This window comes from Falco punctatus (genome assembly GCF_963210335.1).
Source record: "Falco punctatus genome assembly, chromosome: 1".
In the NCBI taxonomy this organism is placed as follows: Eukaryota; Metazoa; Chordata; class Aves; order Falconiformes; family Falconidae; genus Falco; species Falco punctatus.
Window position 1 is genome coordinate 54,512,917 of NC_137580.1, and position 22,383 is coordinate 54,535,299.

General features: G+C 41.2%; 1 protein-coding gene across 1 annotated transcript in view; it reads right to left on the reverse strand.

Annotated features, from left to right (window-relative positions):
* Positions 1-22,383, reverse strand: part of APBB2 (amyloid beta precursor protein binding family B member 2) — a 150,940-nt gene that overhangs the window by 26,109 nt on the left and 102,448 nt on the right. The window contains exons 10-11 of the mRNA XM_080378984.1: positions 17,973-18,119; positions 14,292-14,419 (exon numbers count right to left, since the gene is read on the reverse strand). Coding sequence (XP_080235110.1) covers positions 14,292-14,419; positions 17,973-18,119 — 275 coding nt within the window. The remainder of the gene's footprint in view (positions 1-14,291; positions 14,420-17,972; positions 18,120-22,383) is intronic.

Consider the following 22,383-nt stretch of genomic DNA (forward strand, 5'->3'; position numbering starts at 1 on the left):
CCAGGGAATGGCCACAATGGCGCGAGGACACAGGTCACCACCCTGCATGTTACACTTCTCCATCCAAGGGACCTGCCCCTTCAAATGAGCCAGCAGAGCTGCTTGTGGCATCACAGCCTGCCTGCCCCCTTCAAGGAAAATGAGCCAATATGGCAAACGCCCACCAACTAGCCTCTTTAAACTAGCTGAGCTCAACGTGCGTGAAAGCAGGGCATGGAATGTGACCATGGGTATTTCCACCAGCAGATGTGAGAGGGCAAAAAGCAGTTAAGGGCAGTTTTCTGGCAGTCACTTCTTTGAGCCGCACAGATGCATTGGAAGCAGGATGTTTGTTCACTGCCTAAATACACCCTGAAAGTCTAGTGAGGTTCCTTCCTTCCTTCCCTCCTGTGTATCAACATCAAGGCTTGGCAGGGCCAGTTAACGCTCAAGCGACAACCTGTGCCGTCCTGAAAGCTTTCTGCCGATTTCCATGGGAGTAACAGGTTGGAATTTAACAAACAAATCTGTTGATGCTGCCTAAGAAGAAACAGATCCAACTCCTTCTTTCTTGGATGTGCTGGATGCCCAGTGCTAAGAAGAATTTAAGGCCATGTAATTACTTTTGCACTGAAGCAAACAAGTAAGTTCTTGGAAGTCTTGACGCAAATATGGAACTCACATGTGGGGAAAGAAAGGGGCATTTTTATGGACAAGCAAAATAGCTCTTGCAACTGGTTAAATGCAGTAAAATATACATGCACTACATTTTAAATCCAGGTTCCAATATCCATTCAACATAATTTATTTAAAGTCGCAAATGAAGGCAGAATTGATCTGATAACTATGACAACTACCCTCACCATTGCTGTTTTCTGTTATTCTCAGCAAGTAGCATACAACAGGATATGGTAGCCTTCCAGCTGGCCAAACAACAGCACTCATGAGAACAATGCCAGACTCCAACTTAAAAGGCTTCTAAGGAGAGAAGCCAGACTTTGCCTTTTTAATATGCTGGAACAGTTTGTTGGAGAGAATCACTCTTCCCTGAACCTCTCTTCAGCACAAGAAAAGAGATTCAGCAGAACTTTGGTAACTGTAAAAATAAGTATAATTCAAACTACGTCCCAGTCTTTGAGTTTTTAGCTGGCTATCCAGTAAACAAACTGGGAGTAAATTCTAATCCTGTGTTAGTTTTGATATTTTGGTCCATGTCAGATGTCATACTGTCTATGCACCTTTCACTAATGGCATGGCTAGGTACAAACATGCTGGCTCCGTTGTTGAGAAATAACTTGCCCTGGTGTCAAAAGAATTTCAGCTTCCCTTTCCCTTGCCTCAACACTCTCTGCCCCTCTAAATTTGTTGCTTCTAGTTGCTGTGTCTGAAGAGGGAAACAGACTTACTTCTGCCACCAGCAACAAGGAAATCTCCCAATGCTTGGCTGGCCAGCAGTGTCTGAAACTGAAAAACAATTTGGGCCCAATACAACTTCCCGTTGTTTGTGCACCAATTTGCTTAGTAACTACAGCTGATCCTTGTGGCGGTTGTTCTGGCAGAACTTAGCTTTACCAATCCTCCATCTCACCCAAAAATGTGAATTCAAACACGAATTTAAAATTTTAGGTATAGGCTTTGGGGGCTGGTGGTGTCTGACTTCTGATTCCTTCGCATTTACTTGGCCAAATATACGTATTCTGAAAATGAAAGGTGAAATTGACACATAAGTCTTCTTTCACAATTCCGTGTCTTAAAGAACAATCATTAATAACTTCACTTTTGAGACCTGTCATGGAAGTTGCAGCACTTGGCACTGGCTGCCGTGTTTGGCTGACAGGCTCTCCCCAGCAACAACTGCTACCATAAAACACGTGAAAAAATTTCCAGCACAAACACTCCACCGAGTCAGTGCCGTGAGCTTGCAGCCAAATCACTAGCCCAGAGGGATCTCTGTATTGCAGTTCACCTACAGGGTGCAAAAGAAGTGCACTTGCAGCAGGTAATGGGTCAAATTTACACTGACAGAAATGTCACAAGCAGCCTGCCTGCCCTGGCAAGGTGAAAACTGCCCCAGGAGAGCTCTAAGCTCACAAAGACCTGACAAATTCAACTCCTGCGCTGCCAAAAGTGCCAAATTCAAACCCACAGGAGTCTTTGGGGGCATGCCTGGTGTATAAATGCAACAGGTGTTGCTCCAGCCTCTCCCAGCTGTCAGGTGCTGCCCTCTCATGGGTCCCCAGCTGGGCTGTGTCCCCGCAGCCTGTGTCCCTCACTGGGGACCACGTCCAGCCAAGCTCATCATCAGGGAGTGGGTATTTAGCACCACAAAGAATCCAGGGACATCTCCACACACTCGGCAGTGATCATGTGCCCAATTTTCTGGTTAAACTGCCGGTGAACAGCAGGGCAACCCAGTAAATGAAATCCAGAAGCTCTTTACCTTAGAGCAAAATACCAAATGGCTGGACTAAAGAAACAAAACCACTATCAGCCACTGAGATCCTCATACTCACCCTGAGTGTGTGCAAGGACTGGATCCAAGGGGTTTACATACAAAAAATGCTGAGGAAAAAAGCAAGTAACTTGGTAAGAAAGGAACCTGGATTCAGGTTGCAGTTTATTTCAGTTTGAACAAAGGAAAATCATATTAGAGCAACAAATTCATGTTGTGAGGCCAAGAGTGTATTTTTGCAGGTAGCGAGAGAGGTGATTACCCCTAGCAGCTGCTGGCTCACACTTGCAGACCTGTAGCCTTGTAGTCCTACCCCTGAGATAAAAGCAGAAGCAGGTTTGCACCTCAGCCTCTGCACCTGCAGCACTCACAAGGTCCACTTCTGCCCTACAAGAAGAGAAACAGCATTTCCCAAGCTTGCCCTGCCTTTCGCTGATCTGAGGCATCCATCTTATCGTGAAGCAAAATATTTTGACACTTCCAGGAAACAAAAAATTAGTCCTTTTAGCAAAACTCAAGAGTACAACAAAATTTTGTTCAATCTTTGACAACCTAGAAGCTTAAAACCTCCCATCGTTTTGATCATCTACTTTCCTCACAAATTATAAGCAGCAACAGCAGTGCCAAACCTTCTAACTTATCTGAAATCCTGTATTATTTTCACAAAGAGAGAGGAGAAGGTGAGGGACGAGTGAGGGAATATTTCATAAAAGTTTAAATCCTGGATTCAGGCAGGTATATGAGAATCTCCATACACACCAGTAAACAAGTACCCAGCATCGACGGATGGATGAAAAAAGTTTGAAATACTACCTTGAATCCTAAAGGCTCAAAAGTGACAAAATTAATATACCATTTATGAATGCCTGGGTTGGCAGTATTTCAGAAGAGCTTTGTTTGATTTTTAAACTAAGGCCCTTGAAGCCACATATGTACTTCATAAATTAATAGAGGGCAAGAGCAATTGCTCAGTTTGCTTTGTCTAATCATTATGTTCCTGATGGCAGCTGAGCAAAAGCAGAGATGAAAAACAATTTTCCTAATAAAATACACAAGTATCCCCCTAAAAAGAAAAATAAACAAACAAACAAATAAATAAATCATAGTGCATCTGTTTTCTTGTGGATGCGGGTGCTTTTTATTTTAAACATGTATCTACATTGTTGGAGATACGCACGTGAAGTTTATACTACTTAATCAATGAAGAAAGACTGATGATACACAACTACAGAGCAAAAGCAATTCAATACGACCTTAGCAAACTGAACCACACCTGCGATCACCCTACCAAAAGAAGGACCTTAACTGCTATGAGATTGTCTGCAATTGCAGAGGACAGGCCATAAGGATCCAGGTGGTCCCTTCCAGTCTGAGCTGCTGAAAAGCTTTCCCGTGAGTAATCCACAGTTCCTCTTTCTGGATTTTCTTGACAAATACAGCATCATCCCAAACACTGCCACATGTCAATAACAGGTATCCCTGAACACAGGCAAGCTGGCTTTCTTGTTCTTGTCTGAAGTAGAAAGATTCACTTACTTCACTGATGTTAAACGTAAGATCACCAGAATACCTGGTCAAATACTAAGGCCAGCCACCTTGCCTGACCTTGCAGACCTCAAACTCTTTCATACTTTTCATACTTTGATCTTCTAAGATTCATAGCAGGCTCCTTACTTTTCCACCTGCTATTTTGTTCTTCTACAAGAACCCCCAGTCCTGCTAGAGAAATAGCATTTACACCATCCTGGCACTCCCAGAGGTATTACACCGATTTTGCTGAACAGTATCCTGGTTTTCCACATCTGTAAGTTATACACTAAACCAACTCATACTGAAGTAATAAAAAACCTCCCATCAATTTTAAGGGGAATTTGGTCAGACTCAGGGGGCCCACAAGCGTACAACAAGCTAGCTTTCAAATTAATCAAGGTGGGGAGATGGGAACTTCAAGCAGTAAAATATGACACTCAATTGTCTCTAGAATGTCAATGTTTAATGCATCATTCAAATTATAAATTGAAATTATTTTTATGGCATTAAGATGAACAGCATTTATGTGAACCAGACCATCACCACAAGAGATATAACGCGTACAGATTTTTTTCAATGTCATTAAGCACAATTTTCTTCTCAAAAAACCAGATGTTCATGTAACAGTTTCTAAATACCAAAACAAGTCAGTCAGTCAAAAACACCTAAATGTTTAAGATACTTTAATTATCTGTTAGGAAAAAAAATCTTTCAGCTTGCTCAAATTAGTGTTCAAGTTTCTGCTAATCAATCTGGATGTATCAAAGAGACTTTAGTAGGTGATCTACCTCCATTGCCAGAGGGCAAATCGTGCCAAATACCACTGACAAAACCTTTTTCCCTGGGGGAGCCCATGTCAGGAGAGGCCAACATACCATTCTCAGAATTAAAAACCTAAAATGAAAATGCTTTCTAAATACATGCCTGGGATAAGACAGTGTATGTTATGATTTACATCAAGATGTACCACATATAAATATTTGAATTACAATCAGCTAGTAGCACACATAACAAAGCATCCCGAGGCAGATGTGACATTTAATAATTGAAGTGGTAGGTTGATAGCAAGAGCATCCTCTTATATTTGAGAGGCAAATTCCAAATTATTATACTAGTGCAGTTCGGTCAAGTTTGTGACTGTACTTAAGAGACACAGGACAAAATTTGGACCTTATTTTACTATAGCACACCAAATTCCAGAAGACCTTCAATGGTCTACAAACACGTAGAAAAGTCATGAGTTCCCTTGATATCAGGAGTGTAACACCAATGCAAACATGAAAAGTGTACTTATGTAGGTGGATATAAATATTTACACAGTAAAGGCATATACAGAAGCATCCTGCTTCTCTCTAATCCACCGGTACAGTACAGGCATAAACAGTTTGGACAGGAAGCAGAGCTAGACAGGTCATTTTCTGTACTTCTCTTTTTTAATTTGCTGTATTTGAAAGCTGTAGATGTCCCACATTTCATTAAGCAGTGTAACACAGATAACTGAATGAAACTCTTTCCACTGCACAGTAAATTTTCTCCTCTGAATTATTTTTCAGAAATTATTTTCCTGATACAGAACAATTTTTAGGAAGTCAGATTTTTGCCTACAATAGAAAACAGTAAGCATAGTAAATACATGTCTTGGAGAAGGCTGACCTTTTCAAGTAAGCCACCACATGACAGAAAACTCTATTACTGCTCATAGAAACACACTATAATCAAGGTAACAAAGAGCTGGTACCGAACATCTCGGCCAGCACGGTGCTTCTAAGTATTCTTAACACAATTTTTCTTAAAACACTGCTTTCTTCTTCAGTGGTCTATGCAACCTGTGGCTTTTCTCCTGAGAAAGTTTTTTTGTATGCCTACCTTACTATTAACTGCACAGCTTCAATATACATTAGACTAGCAAAGTGAAATCACTAGTGGACTAATTTGGTTTTCTCTCATCTGCTATAGAGATCTTAGACTAGACTAGGTCTTGAGAATGCAAGAACACAGTAAAGTTTTTTGTGGTGTGGGTTTTTTTTTAAGAAAAGTGTTACTGAATTGATATTATTTGACAGCTTTCATAAGGCTGTCAAAGACTAATTCTGTTGTGAAAATTTAGTCCATAGGTGGCTTCCTCTATACCCAGTCCCTGCTGCTGACACATTATCTGAGTGATGTGTTACTAAGTGTCTAACTTTAGTGCTGCTGAAGATGAAGGCGTGAAAGAAAGGCAGGTGCCTTCAGTCGACTCTGGTTTGGGAAGGAGGATAAATTTTTGGTTAGCATAGCTTCTGTTGACAGGAAGTAACAGACTGTGTACGCACCCAAGTGCATGACCAGGCAAAGTAAGTAAGTTTAAACCACCTTTGATCATCACTTAAGACCAAAGCTTCTAACTGGGTGTTGAAAACAAGGAGGGCTGCAGACAGCCTGCGAGATGTTTTCTGTCCACAGCTAGGAAGCCAGAGAACAGCTGTTTTTGCATCACTTGCATCACTGCATTGCCAAGGAGTTAAAGCAGCGTTTAACTATTGGAATCCAGCCTGGATATCGTTATCTGCTTGATTAACATACAGTTAGAATAATAGAAGAAAGCATCAGATTGCCACCCCAAGCTGGCAGTCAATAGCTCTTCTGGGCCACAGACACTTTCACAGGTGGCTCAAGCTATTCTCAAGGGACTTATGCAATAGTCACTTAGGTTCAGTGATCACCCTGGCTGTATTCTAAAGCGTTTCACAGCTAGAATCATAGCGAACACGCAGAGATTTTCTAGCACAAATTTGTATAAAGACTTTAAGCCAGGGATTCAGTCAATATGCCATCTTTTTTTATTAATCGAGACAACCTGATTACATCACAGTGGTTATTTGTAGTCCAGGTTTAGACATATCACTTGTCTTAACTGGAAGTTTTACAGCTGAACAATTCCAAATGCTATTGAAAAAGCCTGCCTCCCAGAAGAAAAACTAGATACAATTCCCAAATGAAATTATATGCAGTATTTTCCATTATTTTCTGAAGAACAATATATAATAGTAAAGACACTCTACAATAAAATATTTCAACAGAATTGTGTTTAAGGTGACTAAACACTCATTGTCACGCTCAAGCCACTAGCAGAACAAGTGACACATTCTAAACGGTTGTTGGGTTGTTTTTCCTAACAAGAAGGGAAGCCTCCTCTCACTTTTCCCACTTCTTTACAAGCAGATGCCTCAGCACTACCCTGAACTCTCCTTCACAGGCTTCTCTGTTCCTGTCTTGTTTTCCTGCCCACATAAATCCTTACAATTCTCCTTTTCTGTGTTTGTCCCAATTCCCTTGCTCTGTGAGATTGCTCTGCACTCGTGCTAATCTACTGGTACTATGCTTCTCAAGTGCTGTTTCTGCATTCAAGCTTTTCGAAGATTACCAAGTATCTATAGCTCCATGGCCAAAATTCTCCCTAAGCGTATCCTTTTTTCTCAGCTGCTATCAAAGGGTGAATCCACCATTTGTAAGTACCTGAGCTGCTCACAAGCCTCATCTGTAACACAGAAAAATTCCTCACTGTCACATGTAATCATTTTTGATCTCATTAGTGGCACCAGGCAGAAAGGACACAGTAATGTTACCCTAACACAGTTGAAGCCACTACTGATACAAAACCATTTGTGGGTGCAAAACTGTGGGTGTTTATTTCAAGTTAATATGGGCCTATTTCAACACGTCTTCAGTCTAGCGTGTCTCTCATGTTAAATCCTGAACCTAAAATAAACCAGTTTCATTAATCAAAGTAAGAATGCACATGTACCGCTTTTTGCACCCACTTAACTACATTTGCTTGAAAACACATTCATTCTGTAAGCTTGACTAGATTTCCCGTCACAGCTGTACTGTTTCATTACCCCCTCCTAGAATGCGCTGCACTTGCAAACAGTAACGTCAAGCCTTATATAAATGGAAAGTTTTTATAAATAATCACCTAAACCATTTCTTAGTGAGAAGGGAAAATGCTACCAAATCATACAGAAAAGGATATTCATTCGCAGTTGGCTTAGGGAAGAGGAGAAAGCAAAAGATTACCCAAAAAACCCCAAGCCAGCTAAGAATACGGATCAGAAAAGCCTGTAAAATCCTCTTCCTTCAGTGTAATCCCTCACCTATGCCCCATTTACATGATTCATCACTGTATGTTTTGTCCCTATTCCAAGGTTACTGGGACCAAGGGGAATAGGCAATATTGATTAATGGAGTCTCAGAATTTGAAGAGTTCAGCTGGAATTACACCTTCTTTGAAGGGTGTTATCTTTTCAGAAGAGCAGGTGCAAACACCATCTCAGTTTTAATTTATTTTCTGCTTCTCTTGACCATGTCTCTAATGCAGAAGAGAAAGTTTATTATTCATTATCTTGTACAGCTTGATAAGCTTCTCTCACAGAATCAGAGAAAGACTCCATCTCAGAGCACATTCAATCATCGCCTCAAAGGGAAGGCAATCCAGAAAGACCTCCCTGAACGATGCAGTTTATTACAAGCCACACTACATCACTGAAGCCTGATGCTGCGCTACTTGTACACAAAATATTTTCTGAAAAGACGAATGATAAATTACAGATACACCGGGATATCCCAACCGCACTAAACTTGTATATATTGTCGATACTTATCTTAGCTTTTAACTGTCTAATCAAGGAAAGGTATCCCTCCTAAAATCTCATGTCCTTATGACAGGCATGCACTGGAGCTCAAGCCAGACAGTATCTGTAACTACATAGTCTCAGCTAGGAAATACAGACCGCAGCGCCGAGACAGGCACCTGACCTGCAGCACAGCTTCCACACTCCCCACCACCCCCTCTCTGTCCTCTAACAAACCAGTTCTCACCCAGCCACGTCACTATCCCTCCTAGCTTGACACACGCTCAAAACTTAAAAAGAAAACATGAAACCTACAGCAGCAGTTGTCGCACAAGTGAAAATTTCCAATTCCAGGTGTCTAGAGAAAGGTTCCTAAATCTGTATTTAGACATCTAATTTTCAAAGATACTGAATATACAGAGATCCTGCGGCACACAGCATAGTGCACAGCGTAGGTGTTAAACACCTCAAACCAGGCCATTTTTATTTAGCTGTTGAAACAGCAAAACGGGATACCATTTTTAATTCACCGTATTCTGAAGAATCTCAGCCATCACTTTACACCATTTCCTCCTCATTTTCTACAGATGTGTCCCATTTTCTCACTCATGTCACCCCAGTAGTTTTCTCAGCTCCTGCCCTAGCACCTCCTGAGATAACAGAGCTCAGGTCATTTCTGTTTTGTTGTTGGGACTTTCTTCTCTTCCAGCCTTACAGGATTATGTCCATCTAACTTGGGGTGTCTATTCATTTAGCTGCTCCCCCTTTCTGAGGCAGCTTGAGCCTCATCTTTGGTGTCCTACTTTCTTTAATCCAGTGGTCCTCTCCGCCCTCCTCCCCTTTTTGATTCCCAGCCTCATTTTATTCCCTAATACCAACTGCAGCAGAAAACCAGCAGCAGTTCAGAGCATCAGGGCAACGGACATCCACGCAGATGCAGAGATCCTCACCACCACCACCTGACAAAATGGGCATTATTAGGGCAGAGGAGGGAGCAGAATGCTTTCACACTGTCTAGGCAGAGAGCCTACGATCAGAAAGCCCTAGTACCAGAGAATCTGCCCCTCTGTCATTTAACAACCAAGAGCAACTGTGCTCCCCCCCCCATCCTGCCAGGGAAACACATGGACTGTAGAGAAAAACCTGCACTATGAGGTGACAAAGCCGGTGGATGAACAAAGACACATGCTATATGTTTTGCCCAACATGCCACATACCCACACCACCCAGTAACTAGTTCCATATTCAGTCCCATCAAAGCTGTCTCTTGAACCCACCTGCAGCCCTCCTGGTCACCTAACCCCTGAATTTTGCAGCTGGAATAGACTGCTGTTGTATGGAGACACCAGGAGAGAAAAAACTGATCTTGCAGGCAATTAGAAGCCCCATAGAGGTTTTAAAAGTTGAGGTAGACTTTGGATTGGAGGAACAGCAATGAAGATAAAGGAGGATTCAGGGAAATCTGCTAATGGAAACTCTTTCACAAAATTGATGGGCCATTACCTTTTCTCTCGACCTTGTTAGCAAGCTGCTCAGAAAGCAAAGGGCATGCACCAGCAGTCAAGAAGGAGAGACAAAACCCAACCTGAGGAATGATTAATGTACAGTCCTGCAGCTCTCAAGAAAAAAGAACAACCCTTGTATAGCTTCAGTAGGCTAATATTTTCCAACATGCTTCTAAAGCCCAGAAAAAAACACGTCACGGGTGGCTTGTTAAGAAGCAAACACGGCACTGACAATTATTCCCTGATATGCCTGTGATACCACATATCGTCCACGTGACAATGACCCTACTGATACTGAAATCAGTATTTAAGCAAGAGCGAGGACTTTTCTTATTTACAAATAATACTAAATGAATCGTCACGGCTCTGTTGTCAGTACAGCAGTAGAGGAAGATTTGTAGAGTACAGTGGAATTTACTTTTAAAAAGCACATGGTATTACCGAAGAAACCAAGTCTGCCAAAAGGTTGGACAGATACAGTACATTTGTTTTCCTTTAATGCCCATCTATACAGACCAAACATAGGAGCTCAGAGTCTACACATATACATGCATAACCATAAATTTGTGGGAACCTGCTTTTCTTCATGATTTTACGAAGGCGCTCCAGCCTTTCTTAAGCTCAAACATACTTTACTGACCGATTAATTGAAAACAAGGGATGCTACGTCTCGAAAGACAAAATCACCACACAGCTTAAGTAAAAAAAAACCAATGAAGCCTTTGCTTATCACACAACTGTTAAAAAAAGAAACTCTGGAGATCGGGATAATAGCGGAAGATATGGAGAGAGCGATTACAGCTTCCCGGAAGACATTTCTGCCTCAGGTGAGTTAGCAGATACATCCTCAGATTAAACTTTCATCAGCAGATCTCTGTATTTCATCAACTTTTCATTATGGCACAGCTTAGAAAAATCATATGGTCAGGTGTCATTAGAAAACCTCTTCATCTTCCAGAACAAAATCTACCTAAATAAATTACTACAAGCAAAACACAGAGAAAAGTAGGACCTGCAGATCGTTATGGGGTTCAAATAGCTCAAAATCAAGGAAAATATAAATTTCTACAATATTTTAAAATTGAAACACTGCCTTTCACAAAAAATCCCATAAATTATACAGGCTCGTGGACCAGAAAATGTAGCTAATTAACAAAATTCATGTGCAACAACTTCTGGAACAGCTTAATCCCAGAAACCGGGATTTCATCCATTTCCTGGACAATTAATCCACCAAAGCAGCAATGCCATTCCCTCACTTTTCTCTGATGATGGCAAATTCATAATCATGGCAAGCTGCTTTTGCAAAAAGTGGATGGCTCTGATGTGTTTCATCTCAGGACCAATGTGTAATTTTACCAGGATGTGCCCAAGAACTGCATGATAATGTATACGTTAAAAGACATGCAGTGCCATTTCCAGCTCAACAATATGGTTTTCTCAGCTTGGATTCTCCTGTCACCAAATGCTTTTTGTGTGTGTGTTACTGCTTCTTCAGCAAATCCTACCGCATTTATGCTACCCTTCAAAGCGTGCTTCCTGTACTGAACCCCTCTACGCCCAAAACACACTGTACCTCTCATTACTCAGTCATAATTTTGTTCTTTCTGTTTGACTTTTGGATCTTCTGCTATTTAGCATCACATGTAGTCTAACTTTACTTACAAATAACAGCTACACTGCTTTTCTTACAATCTCAATTTTTTTAAGTGGGTCAATAAAGCATTAAACGAGCTACACTTCAAAAAGAGTGGGCTTCAGTCCTGAAAGTCATTCTGGACACAAAATTTCTGTAAAAGCATCTATCAAAATTCTTACAAATGGCTAAGAATAGGAAAGGTCTGAAATCAAACTTCCTATGATGAAAAAAAACAAGTTCCATAATAAGTGGCTAAGAATGTTACTATGGCAGAAGATGAAAAATTAAGGGTGGTTTTCATTGTGTGTTTATATACTGAACCTTCATTAAACTATTTCTTGCTGTTATTTACAGCAAACAATCAAGGAAAAGTCATGCTCTCTAGGAACAACTTTCAACTCAGAAAGGCCAACTGCTTCTTTGACAGTAGAAATATGAGAAAAGATTAGTTTATTTGCTCTGCCACATTCTCTGTACTGTCAGCGTCACAAATGAAATCTCAGGAAAACAGTAGAAGCAGCTTCTACCTTTTATAACCAAGAGGGAGAATACTGGGTTTGTTTTGGGTTTTTTTTGTTGTGTGGTTGGTTGGTTTGGTTTTTTTAAACTTGGACCTGTGCTTCTCCCACATATTCCAAAAGTGGTTTTTTTTTTCTTAGTAGAGACATGAGTTTCTGCAGAAGTGTCAACAGAACTGAAATTCATCTTTGGTCCTCCAAACATGGCATGAAAATGGGCGACAGTGGGATCCAAAATGCTAGTTCTTGTGCCTTGTACATAGCTTTTGGTAAATGTCACAGAATACCATGACAGATCCATAGGTCAGAGCAGGCAGAACAGCCTGCACATACAACCTTTCCCACCAGCTCCTGTCCTACTGATGGGGCTTACGTTCATCTAGGAGAGTCTGCTATTGCCTCCCACCCCCAAATACATTCCACCAACAGCTTAGAACATTCTTGGTGCCACATGATTGCAAGAGGCATGTTTCTCTTAGATGTCCCCTTTCAACATCGATATTTCTACGACAAGTTCTGTCTTTAGGAGAACAAGGTACTCAGCCTGGAGAAATGTGACTCATCTTATTTTATAAACAACATAATGAAATGATTTTATTTCCCAAAGAAATGTAAATATTGAAAAAAAGAACTTCAAAAAATCAGCAAAAAGCAAAGCTGGCTTCCTTCACTCTGCACCACATTTAGGTGCCCCTTATGATGCTCCATTTATTTCCTGACCAAAGGAAACTACTACAAAATCTGACTTGACGGGAAATGTGCAATGCATTCATTTTCTGAGATGAACAAAGCACTGCAATGGTTTATTTATAAGAAGTTAAAACCTTTTTATTTCTCACCACTTCAAACTCGATTTGCCTCTTTTAGGTCTCTCAAAAAACTGTACCAATGGAAGTGAAAAACCCAACCATCAGTCATTTAAAGTAAGAAATTTAGAAAGATGGAATTGAGTCACCTTTTGTTTTGGAAATCATAGCCAGAGATAATCAGAAACCTTGGGGGGGGGGGGGGGGGGCGGATTTTAAAAAAGTTACAGAAAATCTTTTATTGGGATTTTTCAGGTCCAAAAATGACATTTCCCATCAAAAGTCAGAGACAAAAACCCCCAAAACAACCTACTATTGCATATATCTCAATAATCATGCATGGAACTGAAAAGCAACAGCTTGTTAGCATTATTCAATCCTTACTACCCATGTGTCAGGATGGGTACTGTGGGAAGATCCTAGAACTCAACATGAATGGCAATGTTTTTGATACATCAAAATGCTCAACGGGACAGGGAGACAGCTTGCTGTCCTGCTCTAACAAGACACCTTCGCAACCCTGTTCCCACAGCAATGTTACACGACAAACAAGGATGCTACCAAAAGGCCATCAGTCAGGAAGGAAAACTAAGGAAAGGCCACCTCCAGGCCTTCAGCATGCATTTGTGGTTGCTCCCAACGGCAAGGAAAAACTTCAGCTCACAGGCAGGCAGGTTTCAGGGACAAACCTTAGTTTTCTGCAACACCCTAAGGAATTTTCTTGCATCAAGATCTTTAAGAAATAGTAAAGGCTTAAAACCATTACTTTTCTCTCAAACCAGCTTTTTCTTCCATCAAATCAAATATCCCAATAAAGTACAAACTCATGTATACAGTCAGAGTGTAAGTAGTGCATTTAACTTGGACCAGCAGGAAGGCATATTTTACATAGCCAGGAGACACATACTATGAGACATATTTGCAAACATGGTTTTATATTAAAAATATATATCTGAAACAAAGTAATGTTGCATGTGCAGTTTTATGCACCTGGCTGAGTTGATCTGAAGGCTTGCTCAATACAGGTTTAGCAAAACCACATTAAAGTGACATGCTATGAAAAGCAGGGATTTTAAAAAGTAACACCAGCAAGAAAAAGGAGAATTTGGCCACCTTCTTCTAGCCCCTGGGACATAATTAATCAATCAAACGGATAGGTCTCATACCTATCTTGTTCCAGGTGTATGTATACTCTATATCAGCAGACAGAAATAGCACCAAGTCAAGAGGGATAAGGAGAGTGCAGACTCACCGGCCGTTGTCACGCCCCACACCCCAGACTCTGATGCTCACAATGGGCTGTGAATGAAGAACTGTGCGGTCCATGGGGTCAATCAGGTTCAGCATGTCATTTTCCAGTATAAGGTACATGTCTTTGCCCTGCAACTCCAGACAAAGTACAGTTACTCAGTGTGTCACCCTCTCAAACTGACTGGGATCAAGGTGTTATGCCTATGCTGTTTAGACCTGCATCCTCTTAATTTAATATAAGTTTTGGGTTGTTCAAGAGCGACTGAAAACAAATTCATTTACTTCTGGTATAAAAAAGATCTAAGATGGTACATTACTACTGTGTTTTAAAATGATCCCAATCACAAAAAGCTTTGATGTCTTTGAAGTGCAATGGTTTGCCTCATTCAACCCCAAGCTACTGAGTTATTCAGCAAATTATGTGTTTATCCTTTCTCCAGTAAATGCTTCCAAATATATGAGAAGTCACAAACTGTCTTGATAGTAAAAGCTCACATTAAAACCTCTACTCTTGAGGCAGAGTTTCTTCCTTCAAACAATGTGCTTCGCTTCCACAAACTTTAAGCAATGGGTCATGGGAACAGACAGCAATTTGTACATGTCAAAGGATTTAGAGGATACTCTTTGAAGAAAGATTAATTAAAGGGGAAAACCTGGCATTAAGACATGAACGTGAATTCTGCCAGTGACTGCAGAATCCTGGAGCCAGGATTTCTCCCTAATTCTTTTGGCATGTAAGAACAAGGAGAATGCTCTTTCCCCTTAGACGAAACAAATTTAGAGGCCATTTTCCTTTTGACGCTAATTCAGAAATGCTCATCTTCCTCCTATGGCTAGCATTTGCAAAAGGTTTGCTGCCTCTTCCATCACATCTAATAGCTCTCTTCTCGGAGACTGTACACCTACGCTGCAGACCCTGAGAACCCACAGAAATGATCCTGGACCTATTGCTGAGAGGTAAGACAAGCTCCTGCTGAAAAGAAGAAGGTAGGAGCTATCAGCTAAATATAGAGAAATTTGTTTCCTCTCTATTGTGCCAGAATCTACAAATGAACAGAAAGAATGAAAAGTCTCCGACCTCCTACTGACAAATGTTTCAGAAATGACCTTTTACTTCACCTCAGCAACACAGAAACCCTCTTCCCGCTTGGTCACAGTGGCTCAAGTCTTAATGACGTCTAATTTTGTGTCTGTGTAAGACATACATTCATGTGTCCCTGGGAGGGCCTGCTAGCAGGGTTTTCAGGCTAGGCAGCAAGGGGCAGGCACTGCCAATCACCTCTCCCACCCCCAAATCTCCTAACAGGGATTCAAAGGGGAGCTGTGACACGGAGCTGGCAGCACAAGTGCTGAGAGGGGCGCGGGAGCAGTAGGAGACACAGGCTGGTACATGTGATGCCAACACAAGAACGTTCTGCCTGATGGAAAAAGTACAGCGGTGGCCAAGATGCAAGGCTGAATATATAGGCTGCTCCTAGAGAAGCAGAAACAGATGTAGCTGCAATAACCATGTATGTAAATGGGGTGAATCGGCAACAATGAGCTGCTTGTGGCATACAGAAAAAGAAACATGGGAAATAAAACAAAAAGCCAGGCCAACACCAGGCAGACCAACATGATGAAGGAAACCAAACAGAAAAGAGTCATCACAAAGAAAAAAGGTGAGAAATTTGCTTGGAGGTCAGAAGCAGTAAACAGAGTATGTGAAGAATGTTACCAAGTGTCACAAAGATTGCTTTTTGGACCCATTTTCTACTTATATATTTGTTCCAGAAGGAAATTATTACAAGAAGGTAAAAGCTGTTCATCATGCAAAAAACACTGGGATTAGGGTAATAAAACTGAATCCAAATTAGCTGGAAAAGATTGGAGAATGGGCAGATAAGCAACATAAGTCACAGGAAATTATCCTTGCAATGCTCAAGGGATAGCTTGGCTGCAGCCAGAAGCAATATATTTTGCTAAGTTTTGTTGCCTTATTATACAAAAGCTATTTTAGAGATGAAAACACTGCACAGGGCAAGAAGAAATGATTTAGACAGACTGGGAGCTTGAACATAGGCCTCTGAACTGCTGAACAGCTGCAGAGACCCGACGGTCCAAGATGAGGAAGGGGAACAGCCACGCAGGGAAAGTGAATGAAGGAAAGAAAGGCTCAACCCCAGCAGCCCTTCAGGGAAGTGTTACACGTGGTGGTATACAGGTCAATGGCAACAATGTATCTTTTCTGTGTAAGTGATTTTGTAATGCACAGGACTATAATGCATAGGGAAGTAGCAACACCAACAGGTGAGTTGTGCTTTCCTTCTTAGATTTTACAGAACCCTGGAAATGAGAAACTTACAGGGAATTTCTTTTGGAGGGGAACGAAGGGCATAAAACCCCACATTAAAGCCAGTGGCAAAGCTTCTGCAGGATCAGGATTTTACCCAAAGTGTAGGGTTCTTTATATTTTGTTTTGTGCTTTTAAATGATGAAAACGTGGGGATGATCATAGCCAGGACACTCTACTTAAGCCTTAGACTGTAACAGTAACTTGGGAGACTGATATTTTTCCTTAAATTTTCACTGAAATAGACAAATCTTTCTTTTAATTTCTCTTCTGTTTAGCAGTGCCGTTTTGTTTAGATGACACAAGATGAATTACAACATTCACTCTTACATTGCTTTTGCATTCAGATCTTGTGTAGTACATCCACATTAGTGTAACCCTCCTGAAAATATGTCAGCAGAGAGGTAGAGTAAGATTTGGCTGAAGTTTAAGTTGTTCCATGAACAATCAAATAACGAAGATGGTTTTCTATGGGTTTGTCTCTTATGTCTTCTCTATGTCCCAGCATTATAACCCCACCTGTTCCTTTCTTGTTTCACTGACTGATCCCTCCACACCTTCCACTTCTTCATCTTTCCCCAACACACCTGTTTTCTACACAACACCTCAGGCTTCTTTCACATTTCACATCCCTGAGCTCCCACAGCGTTATCCTGCCTTTGCTGCCAATTCAGAAGCTTGCATGGTTCTATCGATGAAGGTGTACTGACCCATCAGCAAACTAAGAAAGAAGAGAGCTTGGCTCTGTTTTCGCCTCAGCGAGTGGGAATTTGGCATCCTTCAAAACTGGATGACACTGGTGAACAGATTCAAGGTTTATTGAAGAGGAACCAACAGACAGACTGATGACATAAAAATAATTTCCTTCTGAACACTGATAAAATAATCATCTTAAAATAAGCCATCTGTCCATCAGTCTCAAACTTCTCATGCATTTCAGAAGCACAAGCCACACCAGTCTGGGCTTCCTGAAAGCCCTTTTGTCACTGGGAAACCTGTGAAAATGCTGTTGCAAAACACCACCCTCAAACCTCTGGTCAGGAGAAAGACTTCTGCCGATTTCAACAGTTTGGCCTGTGTGTCCCCAGCACTGGTATTGCACAGGCATGTACTAGCACAGATGTAAACATGAAGGCAAGATCTTTGTAGCATCTGCTGTCCTGAGAAGTTTGGCACAAAAATGTCAGCGCTTTCCTTGAACCCTTATATATTTTTTGGCAGTACCAGCTGGGATAGGGAAATCCCAAACACACAGCATGGATATATTTGCCTACACGGTTGTTCTTTCAAGACGTTTCATGGCACGAGAGGCATGTTACAAGAGGTGTTACAAGTTCACCCTGTTCTTACCTCTCCCCAAATGCCAACAGTGTCTCTGATGTCATTTTTACAGTACGAGAGTTGTCTGATGCAATTGTTCACAGCAACGCTGCTTTTTCCAGGAGCCAGATCTTCTTCTGCCATTTCCACCCAGCCCAGAGATCGTACAGCAAAGCACTAAAAAGAAATCAGAAAATATCTGAACATGTATTGGGATACACAACACGCTCCTGTATCCAGCTATGGAAACCTTGTCATGCAACAGAGACTGGAAAGTTAAGGTTAAAGATCCCCAGCTAAAAAGGGAACAAAATCAAGGCCTTGTAGACGAGCTTATGCTCAAAGATAAGTAAATTAAAATATAATTTGAGAATGGTAAGGTAAAAACATTTGAAGGAACAAAGAACAACACATGACTTGCCAGGAAAAGTATCTGTGGAGGTAACAGTAATGCTTTATAAAAAAAAGATTTTGTTAATATGAAGAAGGCAACAAGGGAGCAGCAAGTAGTAGGGGGACACAAACACAGAGAAATAAAGGAAAAAGCACAACCACAGATACAGTGGAACTGAAGTTTTAGCTAGTATCTAGAGCCTCACTGCCTGGCTTTTAACTAGAAAATTAAGTTCTTTTGTGGATTACAGCAATCATTTCTAGGGTAAATTTAACTAAGGTAGCAAATAATAAAAAATTCAAAGCATTAACAAAAAGATAAGCTATCATAAGAGGAAAGCAGACTTTTTCTAGAAGAAATTAAAAATGACCTTTAAAATAAAACAATCTAATTATACTTTTTTTTTAGCAGAAGGCTGTTTAGCCAACCAGAGCGCTCAGTTGGCAGAACAAGCCAAGGCAACGTTACTTTGCACATATGGTGCTTTTTGCAAACAAAACAAAATGGGAGAAATTGAATGGCACCACCTCTGCCCTACATTTACTAGGCAGGGAATGAAAAACTTTAATTCTGAAAAAAACCCTGCGCATTTGCTCTCAGGCTTTACAGTGGGTGAAACACAGACCTCACATTAAGTCAATGGGAGTTTGTCTATGAGAACAGAAGAGACCTATGCCCAGAGAACATTATGGGCATCTCAATCTCAAATGGCAATGCACCACCAACGAGGGATGCACAGCAGACTTACTGTGAGACAGTAAGACATAGAGACACAACAAACATTTAAGGTCACCTCTAAAGGCTCCTGAACGACCTCACAGCAAATCCCTGCTATCTTCTAGGTACTTAATATGGCAACTGAACACTGCCAAATCAAATCCCATCCCATCTCTGAGCTCTGGTCTCCCTGTGACTCTGCTCGAGTCAGTCTTTATAGTGCACCAGCACTGACACGAAGTTGCACTCACTTCCTACATCCAAATCCTCTTTGCTGCTAACCATGGTGCTGTTTACAGAGGTGCAGGATTCAGGAGGCACAAGTTCCAAAAGAAGTGGTGAGACAATTCACAATTAATAACTGAAAATCTGCCATCGTGTAACATATCTGTTCTTTCACCGTGAGCCTCCCCTTGCCAAGATGAATCACGTATTGACATCAATTAGTACCTATTCCTTGGTACCCTGCTGGCTTCAGTGTTACTCATACGTACCTTCCGAAACCTTATGCTGCCCTGAAATGCTGTGTTCTGGCAAACTGACTTGCAATTGTTTCAGTCAGTCCAGTTCCCTGGTAGGTACTCAGCACAATTTGGACCTTGCAAGGACCAACACTCACTGTCCAGTGCTGCTGCCTTGTGCCACAGAGCTTTTTCTGCTGTCAGCAGCGTCCTGCAGGTCCTTGGGAAAGCAGGCAGTGATCCTGGGAGCTGCTGAGAGGAAGCCATCACCTGTGACTGCTAGGAGCCTCGCTGCCTCCAGCGGGACCCTGCCCACACAGGCATGCAGCCCAAGAGCAGCAACAGCAGGTCCATGCTGGAGTTCCCAATTAATCCTTCTTCTTGAGATGCAGTAAATAAATCAGCTTCAGAGTTCAAAAGCGGACACTGAATATTCATTTGCTGCCTTCTAAAAACTGCTGTGAAGTCAGTGAGCATGTCAAGCTCACACACCATCGCTGGTATGCCGTTTGGGAACCACTGTCCTCAGAAAAAGACCCCAAAACACCAAGGTATTTTAAATATGCATAGTACGTCAACTTTGTCCAACTAAGGGAGGAATAAAATCTACCAGTGGGTAAAAAGATTAATGAGTTTCTCCCTCTTTCCCTTTAAAACTTCTCTCCTCCTTCAGTTTACACAATGCACTCATCAAGCTTATTTTGCCAAGCCAAAACCCCAGCCCGAGAGCCTGCCCCTTGTACCTCTGGTACCTACTCCAACAATTCAGTACTGACGCATCTCATCTATGGCATCACACAGCAAATACACTCCGCAAATTGTGTGAAACCCTTTAGTGAGAGTGGGTAAAAAATTAAAGCCTCTCATGCCTCCAGATTTTTGGTGGATTTTTTTTTCCCTTCACAAACAAGGAAACTAATACGCAAATTCTCCTGTGCTGCTGCTTCCTGACCCAGCTCTGCTGGAAACCCACCAAAGTGCTGACTTTCAGATTTTAAAGGAAGATAAAGGAGAATGTGAAAGAGGAAACAAAGGAAGGGTCACCACTCAGGGGTGCTCTTCACTTTAGAGCTACACAAGATACTAAAATATCCAATTTTTTGCAATTATTAAGGTCACCTAATCTCAAGATTGCAGAAATGGTTTTGGCACATCAGATGCTCGTGAATCTTGCTGAAAGTGCTGCAGTGCCCATTGGGGTATTAAATATTTATCTTTGCAAGCCTTTAAAATACTGACTATTGCAGTGCCAGAAGAAAGGGTGGGTTGGTTTTTTTTTTTTTTTTACAATAATTTCAATATTAAATTAAATAACAGAATACTGGCAGAAAGAAAAATTTTCTAGATCACCTTAAAAGAGAGATGAACTAAATATATACAGTAAGTATATTGTTTCGTCACTACTCTTTGTATCTCAACATCTGCAATTTATTCGCTCATTTCTGAACACAATGATATAGTCCTTGCACTGAGCAGAATATATGTTAAGGCGGCAAAAAAATGGTGAAAGACAATCAGTTCAAGTTCACAGCAGGTAAATCTCTTATCAGTGAAGATGGTGAACTGTTTTGGTATTTTTTTCCTGGCAATTTTTATTCTGTGTTTAAAATTCTTCACTGGTAACACCCACCGTATTTCTTTCCCTTTTCAGCCCACTGTCATGACAGTAGAGCGAGCTGAATGGAACACTCTTGTCCATGCCACATACTTCACTCCATGTGAAGGGCTTGGCTTCCTTCCCTGCTTCCATTCCCTATCAGTGCTTCCAAGCTTGGTCTATATGAGAAACCTTGTTGGCTTCTGACACCTGGCAAGTTGTTATTTGTGTGCTTTACAAGCCCTTAGCATAACCAAAATAAAATGCTTCAGAACAGCTTCACCAAAACAAACCGATTTCCTGAAGACTCATTGCAAACAAAAAACCCTCTCAATGACTCAACACCCCACTCACAAGGCAACACACGTACCTGAGTATACACACATACAAAAAATGTTCTTTTGCTCAAAATACACATAAAGACCAAAAAACTTGCACTTCTTGATCAGCTGAACAGACATGCTGGCATGACTCAGAAGTGATGGCAGACCTTCACACAGATTTCAGTGCTAGAAAATATGAGGACTCAGAGTAACGTGTAACACATACCATGGTTCATTCATCATCAGTATCACACGAATATGTACACACACACCTACGGTGTGGGGGAGCGGTCGAACTGTGTGAATGCATGCCTGTGTGCCCTTCTCTCTGCATATTGCCAGAAACTGTAGTATAAAAGATCCACTTCATGTTTTATTGTTGGTGGGTTTCCCCCCCCCTAATTATTTGACTCAGAGGTTCTCTTTAAAACAAAACAGTGCAAAAAAGAGCAGAAACAAACCACCTAGTGTCTCAAATCAGGTATGACCTAATTCTTAAACCAGGGCCAGCTGAATTAGCCACAACAGCAGAATTGATTAGTTCTCCAGCACACTAAGACAGCATCACGGTTCCCTGGCTCCCACCAATGATACTTACTAGCCAAGAGACAAAGTGCTTGCTTTGACCTGAAAGAGCTTTGCTAATGCACCCTCTTTTCTCCTGGAACTAACATCTAGAGTCAAATTAAGTCAAGCTGAAAACCAGAACGCAGCTCTCCTTGACTAGGAGTCTATCAGCTCCATAAAACAGACATTCCTAGTAATGCCTGCTGGTTAAGTACCTCTATTTGAAGCTCACAGATAATTTCTGGAAAATCTGATTATTGGCCCATCATAATTTCAAAGTAATCCAGATGCCAATTTTTGGCTTACATTAGTCTACTTTCTTTTCTCCGTTTGAGAATAAATAAATAACCCTTGTATCATGTCATATATTATTAGTATTAAC